The 11,705-nt window shown below is 38.1% G+C and overlaps 2 protein-coding genes across 2 annotated transcripts; one reads left to right on the top strand and one right to left on the bottom strand.

Moving 5' to 3' along the window:
• The first annotated feature begins 2,113 nt into the window (after positions 1-2,113).
• Positions 2,114-4,727, top strand: LOC124641407 (thioredoxin-like protein 1). Its single transcript, XM_047179482.1, has 6 exons — positions 2,114-2,297; positions 2,373-2,529; positions 2,732-2,842; positions 3,275-3,424; positions 3,880-4,013; positions 4,097-4,727. The coding sequence occupies exons 1-6, from the start codon at positions 2,200-2,202 to the stop codon at positions 4,305-4,307; spliced, it is 861 nt and encodes a 286-aa protein (XP_047035438.1). The 5' UTR covers positions 2,114-2,199; the 3' UTR covers positions 4,308-4,727.
• LOC124641398 (U4/U6.U5 tri-snRNP-associated protein 2) lies at positions 4,724-9,022 on the bottom strand. The gene is made up of 10 exons (XM_047179474.1): positions 8,831-9,022; positions 8,613-8,761; positions 8,296-8,410; positions 7,171-7,346; positions 6,598-6,823; positions 6,251-6,374; positions 5,766-5,925; positions 5,281-5,471; positions 4,937-5,089; positions 4,724-4,854 (listed from the first exon to the last, which is right to left on the bottom strand). Exons 1-10 carry the CDS (start codon positions 8,895-8,897, stop codon positions 4,758-4,760), a joined length of 1,458 nt encoding a protein of 485 aa, XP_047035430.1. The 5' UTR covers positions 8,898-9,022; the 3' UTR covers positions 4,724-4,757.
• Between the last annotated feature and the right edge of the window lie 2,683 nt (positions 9,023-11,705).

The raw sequence follows: 11,705 nt of genomic DNA, 5'->3' as shown, positions 1-11,705 counted from the left end.
TTAGACAAAGATCCAAATTTATTTTTCTGTGATAATAATCAGGTTTTTCTTTTTCTATAACTTTAACTCAGCACAGATACGATATCGGTAGCTAAACTCTAGTGAGTACTTACTAAGTACGTGAGTTAACATAAAATTTTAATATTCTTATTATTTATTTTTCTTTGGTTTGGATGCACCTACTAAAGGTGAACAAGTGAGTGAACACTCGTATTTGAGATATTTTCACATAGTTCCATTATGTAGTAAGGTACTTACATTTTCATCAATTAGGTACCCATTGTAAACACTGATTAAAAAAAAGCTTCGATACATTTACTTTGAGTTTTCAATTTGTTCCACCCGCAACAAGACATGTACAGTGAGTCACAATGTTCGTAGCGTATGTAATGAAGGCACAGTACCTTATTATTTCATATTGATAAAATATTCATAAACAATTGAAGAGGAATTAATAAATTAAGTAGTAGTGTACATACTTTAAAGTAGTACGGGCGCTACAAGGGCATCGGAACCAACACCTAACTTATTTGGCGTCATATTTAATAAAATTTAAATTAATAATAAAAAAAATTTATCATCCTCGGAGCCTTTTTCCCAACTATGTTGGGGTCGGCTTCCAGTCTAACCTGATGTAGCTGAGTACCAGTGCTTTACAAGGAGCGACTGCCCTACCTGACCTCCTCAACCCAGTTACCCGGGCAACCCCCTTGGTTAGAATTGTGTCCGACTTACCGGCTTCTGACTACCCGTAACGACTGCCAAGGGTGTTCAGTGGCAGCCATTACAGTTTAACGTGCCATCCGAAACACAGTCATTGGTGTCTAAGATATACTTGGACTTAGAAAGTACATACAAACTTAGAAAAGTTGCATTGGTACTTGCCTGAATCTCCTGGAATCGAACCCGCACCCTCATACTTGAGGAGTTGGTTCTTTGCCCACTAGGCCACCACGACTACCTATACAGGTTACTATACAATAAAAAATAAACAAAATTTGCAGTAAAATGATAAAAGCATTATGATGTTGATGTTCATTCAACTAAAACATCTATAAACAAGCCAATAATAGAGAGATTCTATAAATAAGTAGGTAAATCGCTCATCAGAATTCAAAACATTTCTTAGTACCTATCTATATAATTAGGTAGCTAGGTAGGTATATGGTACCTACACCTACCAAATAAAGGTAAGCTGTTGACAATCATAACTTGAAAAATCTTAAATCGCTTTTAAATTAAACAAATTGCAACTAATTGCGTCAACACAACACAAGCGAAAAAAACATCAGGCGCTTAAAGAAAAAAAAATATCCCAAGAGAGTCACTTCAAAAAATAAACTGTCCTATATTAAAATGTATTGCGGCTCTCCGTAAATTATTGTTGGGATAAGCTGTGAATAAGCTGCGCTGCGGGTGTTTACCTTTCCAAATCGTTTGAATAATACACAACCAATCCCGCTATAAATAATCATTACGGGGAAAAGAATGAATGAATTATTTATTCTCAAGAGGAAAAGACTTATAGGTACTGAGATTGAATTTGAATAATCTATTTTTTTTTTTCAGATTTTGTCGTTTAATAGTTTTTGTTTACCTTTAAATAAAATAATTAAATACCTTCGTACATTTCAATTTCATTGAGTATTGCATTGCAGGGATTTTTAATATAATAACGATAGGTACCTAAATGAAGCAATAGGTTCATACTAGTTTTTAACTCCTTTTCACGCCTACTAGGAATTGAATATCACAAAACCCCATCGTAATGCCTGCTTACGGTGGCCCAAAAAAAACTAATTACTTTTATTCATATCATTTCAGCTATCGCAATCGCTATCTACTGCTATGGATACTGCTATCACCATCGCTAGCTCAGAAACAGTGTAGCTTGCCAAAAGTGAGATTTGTAGGTAATCGGTTCAGTAGTTTCGGGGCCTTTAGAGTACAAACAAACAAGCAAACAAAAAAATTGTATTTTCATTATATTAAGACATTCTAATTGACGAATTTTAAAAATCGATTTCTACTTTGTTTTGGCTGGTGAGCTGAATTATTTTCTTAAAATTGAACGCAACAGAAACTACTTGGCAATGGCAACACTGGAGAACTGTCTGTCAAACAACCATTTTGAAGTATCATTCCCGACTGTTGTCATTGTGGACTCTTGTTTTAAATTGCAATATTTAAGAGAAAACCATGGGTTTAGCTACTGTTATTGAAAGCGAAGCACATTTCCAAACGGAAATGGCCAATGCTGGCACCAAACTCGTCGTAGTGGACTTCACAGCGACTTGGTAAGTATAACCTGATTCGGTTCAAAAATTCAAGTCATCGTTGCAGTAGGTAAATAATTGATTATGTTTGTGTAGGTGTCCGCCATGCCAACGGATCGCGCCGTTCTTCGAGCAGCTGCCGGCGAAGTTCCCCAGGGCTGTGTTCCTGAAGGTGGACGTGGGGCGGTGCGCGGAGACGGCCAGCGCGCAAGGCATCAGTGCGATGCCGACATTCATTTTCTACAGAAACCGAGTACGTGGCCCTATGTACCTTATAGACTACCGAACCGAAAAATCTTCGTTCGAATCTACTTACCTTTAGTATACATAATATTCCTATTAAACACATTAACATAATGTTATTACTCATAGTAATGACTCAGTAAAATTATTGACCTGTACCTTTTAATTTCATGTTTACATACTATATTCTTATTAGAATAGTGTCATTTCAGACCAGGATTGACCAGCTACAGGGCGCTGACCCTGCATCACTTGAGACTAAAGTTAGACAATATTATGGTACTGATGAAGCTGGAGATGAGGACAACACCGTTGCTGGTCATGTAAGTGTACTACCACTATATAAATCATAAAGGTGTAAACTTTTGAATCTGCTGTATTCAATCTTTAAAGAAAGACAGGAACTTTATATAAATGGGCGAATACAAACATTGTTCTACTTCCAATAAAATAATCCAGAAGATATTCTATTGCAGACATAATCGGATTTTGGAAAATATATAGCATATCTAGTGCTAGTCTATAACTTCATGCACTTCCTTTGTACAATATTGTTATCAAACAAATTCAGATAGGGTCATCAATCTGTAAAATCAATTTATGTTCAATAACGTCAATTAACTATCCAATAAATTATTCAAATGATTCACTACACTGAATAGCTGTGGAAGTGCATTCATAGAAGAAACATTTATGAAGTTCTATAAAGGAGGCCATAACACATTACCTTGTATAAATAAACTATTAATTTGCAGATGGACCTGGCAACATTCATAACTAAGAGTGAGTGTGAATGCCTGAATGAAGCCGACAACCACCCCATGGCTCACTGCCTCACCAGCGCGGGAGGGTACCTTGCTAGCGACTGCGATGAGCAGCTCATCATCAATATTAGTTTCAACCAGGTAAATAGGAAAAGAGCAATTTTACTGTTTGGAATGGAATAATCTGGTGATTTATTTTTAATTTTATCAGTATGATCTGAACTTTGTAGTTATTTCTCAAATTGTAGGATCACTAAAGTGTAAATGCTAATAAATGAATTTAAAATTACATACCTTCACTAGCTTCTGCCAGCGGTTTCACCCGCATCCCGTGGGAAATACTTCCCGTACCGGGATAAAAAGTAGCCTATAGCCTTCCTCGATAAATGGGCTATCTAACACTGAAAGAAATTATATATAAGGACCAGTAGTTCCTGAGATTTGCGTTTTTGTGTTCAAACAAACAAACAAACTCTTCAGCTTTATAATATTAGTATAGATTTTCTTACAATAGCTGTAGTTCATGTTCACTGTTCATGATGCAAAAGTTTCTTAACAGGTAATCACAAAAATTACATTAAAATTCTATTTTTCAGCTGGTGAAGCTACACTCATTAAAAATCAAAGCTCCCGGTGACAAGGGGCCCAAGAATGTCAAAATATTCATCAACCAGCCAAGAACACTTGACTTCGACCAGGCTGCTGGCAACATGTCCGTGCAGGATGTTGAGTAAGTCACCAAAACTTTCCTTATAGCATTTTACACAAAGGGGAACAAGAAATTCATTAACAATGCCTTCCCATTCCTTTCAGATTTACACCAAGTGACCTTGAAGGCAACCCTGTACCACTGAAGTTTGTGAAATTCCAAAGTGTTCAGAACATTCAACTATTTATCAAAGACAACCAGTCTGGTGGGGAAGTCACGCAAATTGATCACCTGGCCTTCTATGGATCACCCATTTCTACCACTAACATGGGAGAGTTCAAGCGGGTAGCGGGGAAAAAGGGAGAAAGCCACTAGCATAATTCTCTTTATGGAAGATAGTTCAGTGTTACTGTGTTCAGTAAATTCTAATTCAAGTGGCTTGGTGCAGGAACCATTGTTCCTTCATTAGAGTATATTGGCAACTATGTACGTAATAAAACATCGCATTTATTCATCAAACTCATATCACATTATCATCAATGAAATGAAACAAATCTGAACTATTTTCTATGAAATGACGGGATTCATTTCTCAAACTGTGTCAAATAGTAGATGTGAATTTTCTAATATATTATTATTATATATTCTCGCCACATATTTATAAAATATGGTGTAACACTCATAATTAATTATTGTTTTTAAGTGTAAAGGTCATTCCAGGGCCACAGTTTGTTAAATGGGGATTCAGAATTATCAGGAATTTGTATATTCAATAAATAAACATACACAAGTGTACTTAACTTAGTTTTATTGACTTAACTAAACTCAGTCCTGCTTTAGTTCATATATCTGAATGTATGCTTCTGTAAGGGTTATCATTTGAGGTAATATACTGGTCACATGAAGATCTTGCATTTCATACCTAGAACAAACATTTTAGTAAGTCCAAACTACAGAATCCCTTTACCTAATAATGGACCTTGCTAGGATATCGTATCACTCACCATTGCTGAGTAGGTTTATGTAGCACGTGAGCCCTGTAGGTCCCCTTCTCAGGAGTTCCGTCGTGAACAATGTTGCCGACTAACTCGTAAATAGTCTTGCCATTGTGTTTCGCTTTCACTTCTGGCGTTAAAATGTCGCCGAAGTCAACGTTTCTGCAAACAATAACAATATAGCAATGAAAATATAAAACAGGACAGTTACCTTTGTAAGTGCTGCCTAGCCTTTTCCCAACTATGTTGAGGTCGGCTTCCAGTCTAACCGATGCAGCGAAAATATGATTACATAAATAGATATTCATTTAAAACACGTAAATGATAAGATAAATAGGTACATAATAACTCACTTGACTGGGAAGTTAACAACTGTAGGATTCTTCTCCACAAAGAATGTGTTTTTCGTGAACCTCTTGATATACAATATCAAGTAAGGCGGCAACTGAGTGATCTCAAATCTTTTCAAGAAATTCTCTTTGTAGGTTTTGTACTCTTTTGATGTTTGTCCGTTGAATTTAGAAAGTAGTTGATACAAGTTCACCTAAAATAAGAACAAAGCATTACTTAAGTACCAGCACAAAACAAAAGGCAGTTGATTGATTGTAAGCAACGAATTTCCTTCTTTCAAGAAATAATTTAGTGACAGTAACACTAGCTTTTTCTCTCATTTTCAGAGAATTACTTCGCACAATCCAATAAAAATATATAGCCTAAGTATAGCATTCTTTGATTGTGTCTTGAAAGAATTTATCAAATCAAATTATTAGCTTCCAAGATAAGCACATTAAAAAAATCTCTTCAGCTTAAAATATAAGCAAAAACAAAACCTATTTACCTGTGGAATAATATTTTCTCTAAACTCGTCAGTGAACAGCGGCGTTGGAGGCAGATCACACGTCAGATACAGGAAGGGAGACTCGGTTATCATCTCGCTGTACTCCTCACTGTTTAGGTCCACCTTCGCAGCGTCGTCCGCATCGGCTGGTGGTAACTTTCTGATGAAATGTAAAAGATTTACTGATAAGTTAAATGACATTGTGAGAGTACAGACAGATGTGTTGCTGGTGAATTTGGTGCGCCAATTCTTCTTCCCATCAAAAACAACCTAGGAGGGAGACATTTTGGGGGCTGTCTTTTCAAATTTTTCACGTTCAAACTGTGCTATATTGAAGCCAAGTCAAGTATGAATTAATGAGTTTGAGTTTTGAGAGCATGTTTAAGTTGTGAATGGTTTAATTAGTATCTTCAGAGTTAAAAAATGTAGTTAGCCTCATGTTTTGTTTTATGAATTCTATATAGTTTATTAGATAATGTATTTACCTGGTGTATATCCTCATATGGCCAAGGAAAGACTTGTATATTATAGAACTGTTAGGTTTCTTAGTTCCATTGAGAGCCATGTGTAATGAATTTAGAAACCATGACATGAAATCAATTGGATCACCTGAAAAACAAAACATATTGGAAATAAGCTTACTGAATTATTGAAACTTATTGAAATAACCTTTATTCGCATATGTGAATTATCTTGCTGGATTATCATACTTATCAAACAATAAGCATATCTACCTACTTAAGTAATTGACTTTCATAAGTGCTTTTTACGAAATATAAATGATTTGACTTTCACGTTAATATGTCCAAAAATATTTTTCTAAATAACTCACTCTGCTTTATAAACTGGAACCTCTTCTTAGACCACAGTACAACAGCCTGCAACATCTCATGGGGTGACACATGGGCCTTGAAAGCGCGCGGGTTCCATAACTTTCGCAGCAGCTCGCCAAATCTTTGTACCAGTAGGAATGAGGAGTCGCCTGGGGGTCGCTTCACGTTCGCGTAGTTTTCTTCGCGGAGGAAATAGTTGCGAAGAGGTCGAACTTGTGAAAGGCACTAGAAATAAATAGGTGTATTTGACTGATACAAGAGGAGATGGTTGATATATCCAATTATAAGCAAGTGTGTGGCATTGTGCAATTTATAAATAAAAACATAAGTTAATTTATGGATTCAGACAGTACTTTGCAGAAATCCATGACTTTAAACTAAGTCTTGCAGAATTAACACTAAATATTTCCTAATATTAAGAAAAAAAAGTATTGGTCTAATTGTTTTGTTCCTTCTAGTCTATTTTTGACAATTATTGTTGAATGAAATATTTTTCCTAGAACAGGCAAGTGACACTACTATTTTTGGAAAATCTACTAATTATACTTTATATAACAAATTAAATGGTTTACCTGCAATATAACATTGCAATAATCATTAGCCTTAATATTATTCAAGCCCACAATGCCCGGCATGTACATAGTGCTGTCTATGGCTCTGGACATCTTGGTGTTGAAGTCCAGCTGGGTGATCTGCTCCGGCGTGAAGATCGGGTTCAGCACGTACTTGATGTCATTCAGAGATGAATCTGAAATTTTATAATAAAGACATTATAAGTTTGTTTTCTACCTATTAGCGAAATGAATATCATTTATATAGTGCAGGCGAGGCAAATGTCATAGTGGAAAAGAAAAATTTGGAAAGTGGACCCCACCACCATGTGGATACATAGCAAGAAAGAGAGATTGTGCGGGCCTAATTTCATTGATAAAGATCTTTTTGTCTCAAAATCAGAAATCAGAAAATCTGAAATCAGAAATTTTATTTGCTAGAAACATGGTATGGTATTACAAGATGTTACAGTAGGTATGTGTTTCACATGTCTCGCCGTTTAACCGGCATGCAAATATTATTATGACTATTATCATAATGTGGAATTACAATTTAAAAAAATCTAAAATAATATTGAATATTAAAATAAATCAACAACAATAAATACAATATTACAACAAAGTCTCTAGGCATATCTGACAAACCAAATTATATGTACCTATATAAATAAATGAGAATTAACAAAAAAAAAATAAAAAAAAATTAAAAAAAATATACTTTCTATATTTCTCTCAAAATCTGTTTACTTTGAAAATCTATGCATATTCATGAATTTCATAGTAAACAGTTGCTTTAAGTAAGCTGATGATTATGTTTGTTAAACTTGAGCCTTAGAATCATTAAGTGTAAGGGTATTTAAACTTTTGACTAAGCAATATAGTTTAAGAAGGGGTATAATTAAATCTGTACTAATATAATACAGAGGATTTTTTTTTTTTTTGTTTGTAATGGATAAACTCAAAAACAATTGGACCAATTTTAAAGTCTCTCACTGTTGGAAAGATACACTCTTCCTGTGTATTTTACCCTAGTATGGGCAGTAGTTCCCAGGGGGCATGTGTAGCCGCAGGATAACAGCTAGTAAGTTATAAGCAACTTCTATCATACAGAGTATCTTCAAAAACACATTTAATAATAAAACTTACCAATAACTTCATAGTTATCAGGTAGGCAGTAAAACTTCAATGTATGCAAGTTGAGAAACACATGGTGGCCGTCAGCCACTGAATGTGTGTATGCATGGGTGTTAGTGCCCCTGCCCTGGAAACAAATACAAGCAGAGCTTAAACAGATGAGAACTAGCATTTTACAGGGTTTCATGACTGTTTACTTTAACTTCTCAACCCAGTTACTTGGGCAAACCAATAAACCGCGATTAGACTAGTTGTCAGGCTTTCTGGCTTCTGTATTCTACAATAATAAGTAGGATCGGTGTGATGAGTACTATTAAAATTCTATTTACCTGGAAGTATTTACCGCAGACGAGACAAGCATAAACATTGATTCTCGTTAGTGAAACCGAGCATAACTTCTCGAAATCGAAATCCAGGACATGTCTGTTGATTGTATCCAAATACGGACACTGTATATGTATTGTTTTAGACGATGGTTCTGGAAAAAATATTTCTTATTTAGGGCCTGTTTGTAATTGCATTGCAGTCATAGGTTATGATTATTTACCGGATGATTCCGTGCCATTTTCCTCAGAGATCTTACGCTTTTTAGCATTTACTTGTTCTTCAGCCATTGTAGCAAGAATATTTAAAATTAATACTGCGTACCGGGAATGCTTTTTCAAGGGACTAAGTAATTAAATTACTGATTATTTTCGTTTCTTGTTTGACAACGTTGACAACAAATTCAGATTGACAGACAGAAATCAATCATAGACAAAAATAGTGGTGCGACTATATTTGATCATATCCGAAGTATTTCTAGAGCTTCATCTTTCTAAATTCTATTTTGAAGAAGCTGAATCGTCCTATAAGCAACAGCTACGACTAGGACGTTAATCCAAACCCTGAAGTAACCAAGTAATTGAATCGCAGGTGGGTATTTTGCTATGGCACATGAGCGAATCCCTGGACCTGCACGTTTTTGCAAAGCACGTAACCCGCGCATGTGCTTCAACATGCCCAAATTACTTGCACCGTAGGAGTTTAATAACTAATTATTCACAATATACATATTTACATTAATTGAAAATAAAATAAAATAAACTTATATATATATATACAACTTAAAACTAATACAGTGCATCAAAAAATTGCTCCTCATCGCTGTCACTGGGTAATGTACCCAAAAGACTGGCAGCATTGCCACGTTGGATGGCAATGCTCAACCTCTGTGCGAAATAAAAGCCAGCCTTTGGGTCCCGGGAAGTGTCAACCAGGCGCTGGGAAATATCCCTGGCAAGAAGGTGCGCCCTCGGACCCCACGGCCCCAGAGTTTCAACCCCAAACGGCTCAAACATGTAATTGCCTATAAGGTTACTATATTTGCGCCGCTTGAGGTTCTCTGCTTGTGCAGCGGCGGAGCCAGCACAACATGCAGTTCCGGGAAGGTGAGATGGCGCAAGAGTGTCGACGCATGTCGCGTCCCACACTAAAGTCCTACCCACCTTCCACGGAAATAGCGACATGCCGTCTGGTCTCTTGCCATCGTCGCGTGCCAAGCCATTTGGTTCGAGTACGGCTGGCACGCCGACGGCAACAAGAGCGCGACGGATCACGTCGTTTATGTTGGCATGTCGTGGTATGCGGCCGGCACTCCGGCTGCACGACAGGCCGTGGTGACCGAGGCTGTTGACAGCTTCCCCGCAGTGGCAGCGATGAGGAGAGCAGCATGGAGCACCTAGTCGGAGGCAAACGACGAGTCTGAAGGTGGTGTCATCAAACATGGTGCCTGTGTTTGAGGACGGAAGTGCAAGAAGCCATAGACCCGACTCCCATTCACCCACAGCCAGTAGGCGCGCTCGCTCTGCAGAAGTAATTGACGTATCGATTAAACTTTTCCGTATTACTCTGCAGAGCGGCTCATCCCACTGTCTCTGGGAGGACAGGTTGGCGGGTAAGTCGGTGTTCGGGCATGCGACTTTCCAAGCATTTAAAGCCTCAGTCAGGCTTGGCACCTCAAAATTGGCCAGTGTGGTGGGTAATATTTTCCTGATCAATTTCTCAGTGCCATGGACCGAGGAAATAAAGGCTGGTAAACTTACACTGGAAATTTTACGGACGCCAAGTCCTCCCATACGGATGGGAAGAGTCGCTTGAGACCAAGCTCTGTCGTCCAAGGCCACATTTAAAATGGATGATAGTGTATGTCGTATAATTTCGTCGATTTTGTCCAAAAGGCTGGTGTGCTTCCATAAATGGGAAGCACGCAAGTTATAGGTAAATTTTGGTCCAAAACAGCAGTACCGTATGATGGTGATGGCTGCATGCATATTAATTTTGAGTAGCCTTTCCGAAACATTATTAAAATTTTGAATTTTCTTCTCAATAAAATCCGAAAATGAATCTTCCAGTATAGGCGATCCAAGGAGGCAAAGAGAACTTTGGTCTATCGGTTTAATTTCAGGAGCTATTGAGAGGAAATTTTGAAGGATAGTCTGTCTGTCAGTCGAGTCGGGTATAAAAAGTTCACATTTAGAAAGGTTGAGGTCGAGGCCAATGTCGTGGAATTTATCTTTTAGGAAAACTAAGTCATTAAGAACAGTATCTCTGTTGCCTCCCAGGGTCCCGTCGTCGAGATACCACACGTTAAATTCAGAATTTAGCTGCCGAATAATTGGGTTAATCGCCAAACTAAAAATCACAGGCCCGAGTGGATCACCTTGTTGACAGCCAACAGCGGATTCTAATAGGTTGTTCCGATATAATAATTTTGTTGGGTATCTATAGCATTGCCAAAGAAAACTGTAAATTTTGGGTATTTCTTTTTTGACTTCTGCCAGCAAGGTGTCCCTATTCACCGAGTTGAAGGCGTTCTTGATGTCAACCTTCAGGATGACATCTCCTTTCCCATGATTTAGATAGGTCGACAGGGCGTGTACGGCAGCCTCGCAGCCCCCATTCGAGCCGTAACCTAGCTGCAGGGGCTGAAATTTGTCCGAAACTTCCTCACTACAAAATTTAGAGCAGATTTTGGCTACCATACGACGGTAAGTAGTCCCCACGGCAATTGGACGAATACCGCCATCCCTTTTGCGCAGAGCACATAGATTGGCTCCGTACAAAACGTCGATGACGGTTTCGTCCACCTTGCCGGAGAGCATAAGGTTGGTCAGGGCCGTAAGCTCCTTCAAGAGCGACTCACCTGCTTCCCCGGCGCTTGGGCAGGTGAGATCCTTTAGATGTTGCGGACTCAAGCCGTCGAGGCCGCCTGCAGAGCCGCATCTGAAGGAGCCTATGGCTGTGACCAGGTGTCGACCTGTAACTGTGAGGATATCTGTGTCCGGATCAGGAGGTTCGGGAAAAGAGAGGTCATCGGCAGGGGCAGGGTGTTTACTCTCCAGAGCGGAGAGTGTCTCTGGAGAACACGGCGCCACCACATC

Source organism: Helicoverpa zea, chromosome 2, assembly GCF_022581195.2.
Source record: "Helicoverpa zea isolate HzStark_Cry1AcR chromosome 2, ilHelZeax1.1, whole genome shotgun sequence".
Classification (NCBI taxonomy): Eukaryota; Metazoa; Arthropoda; class Insecta; order Lepidoptera; family Noctuidae; genus Helicoverpa; species Helicoverpa zea.
Note: the sequence above shows the minus strand (reverse complement) of the source record. Positions and strands in the feature narration are given on the sequence as shown.

Excerpts from the sequence above, each read along its gene's own strand:
- LOC124641407 (XM_047179482.1), top strand. The coding sequence starts at position 2,200 with ATGGGTTTAGCTACTGTTATTGAAAGCGAAGCACATTTCCAAACGGAA. Across the intron at positions 2,298-2,372 it reads GTGGACTTCACAGCGACTTG|GTGTCCGCCATGCCAACGGA; the intron begins GTAAGTATAACC and ends ATGTTTGTGTAG. Across the intron at positions 2,530-2,731 it reads TCATTTTCTACAGAAACCGA|ACCAGGATTGACCAGCTACA; the intron begins GTACGTGGCCCT and ends GTGTCATTTCAG.
- LOC124641398 (XM_047179474.1), bottom strand. The coding sequence starts at position 8,897 with ATGGCTGAAGAACAAGTAAATGCTAAAAAGCGTAAGATCTCTGAGGAA. Across the intron at positions 6,375-6,597 it reads GTTCCAGTTTATAAAGCAGA|GTGATCCAATTGATTTCATG; the intron begins GTGAGTTATTTA and ends TTTGTTTTTCAG. Across the intron at positions 5,090-5,280 it reads GTTGTTAACTTCCCAGTCAA|AAACGTTGACTTCGGCGACA; the intron begins GTGAGTTATTAT and ends TATTGTTTGCAG.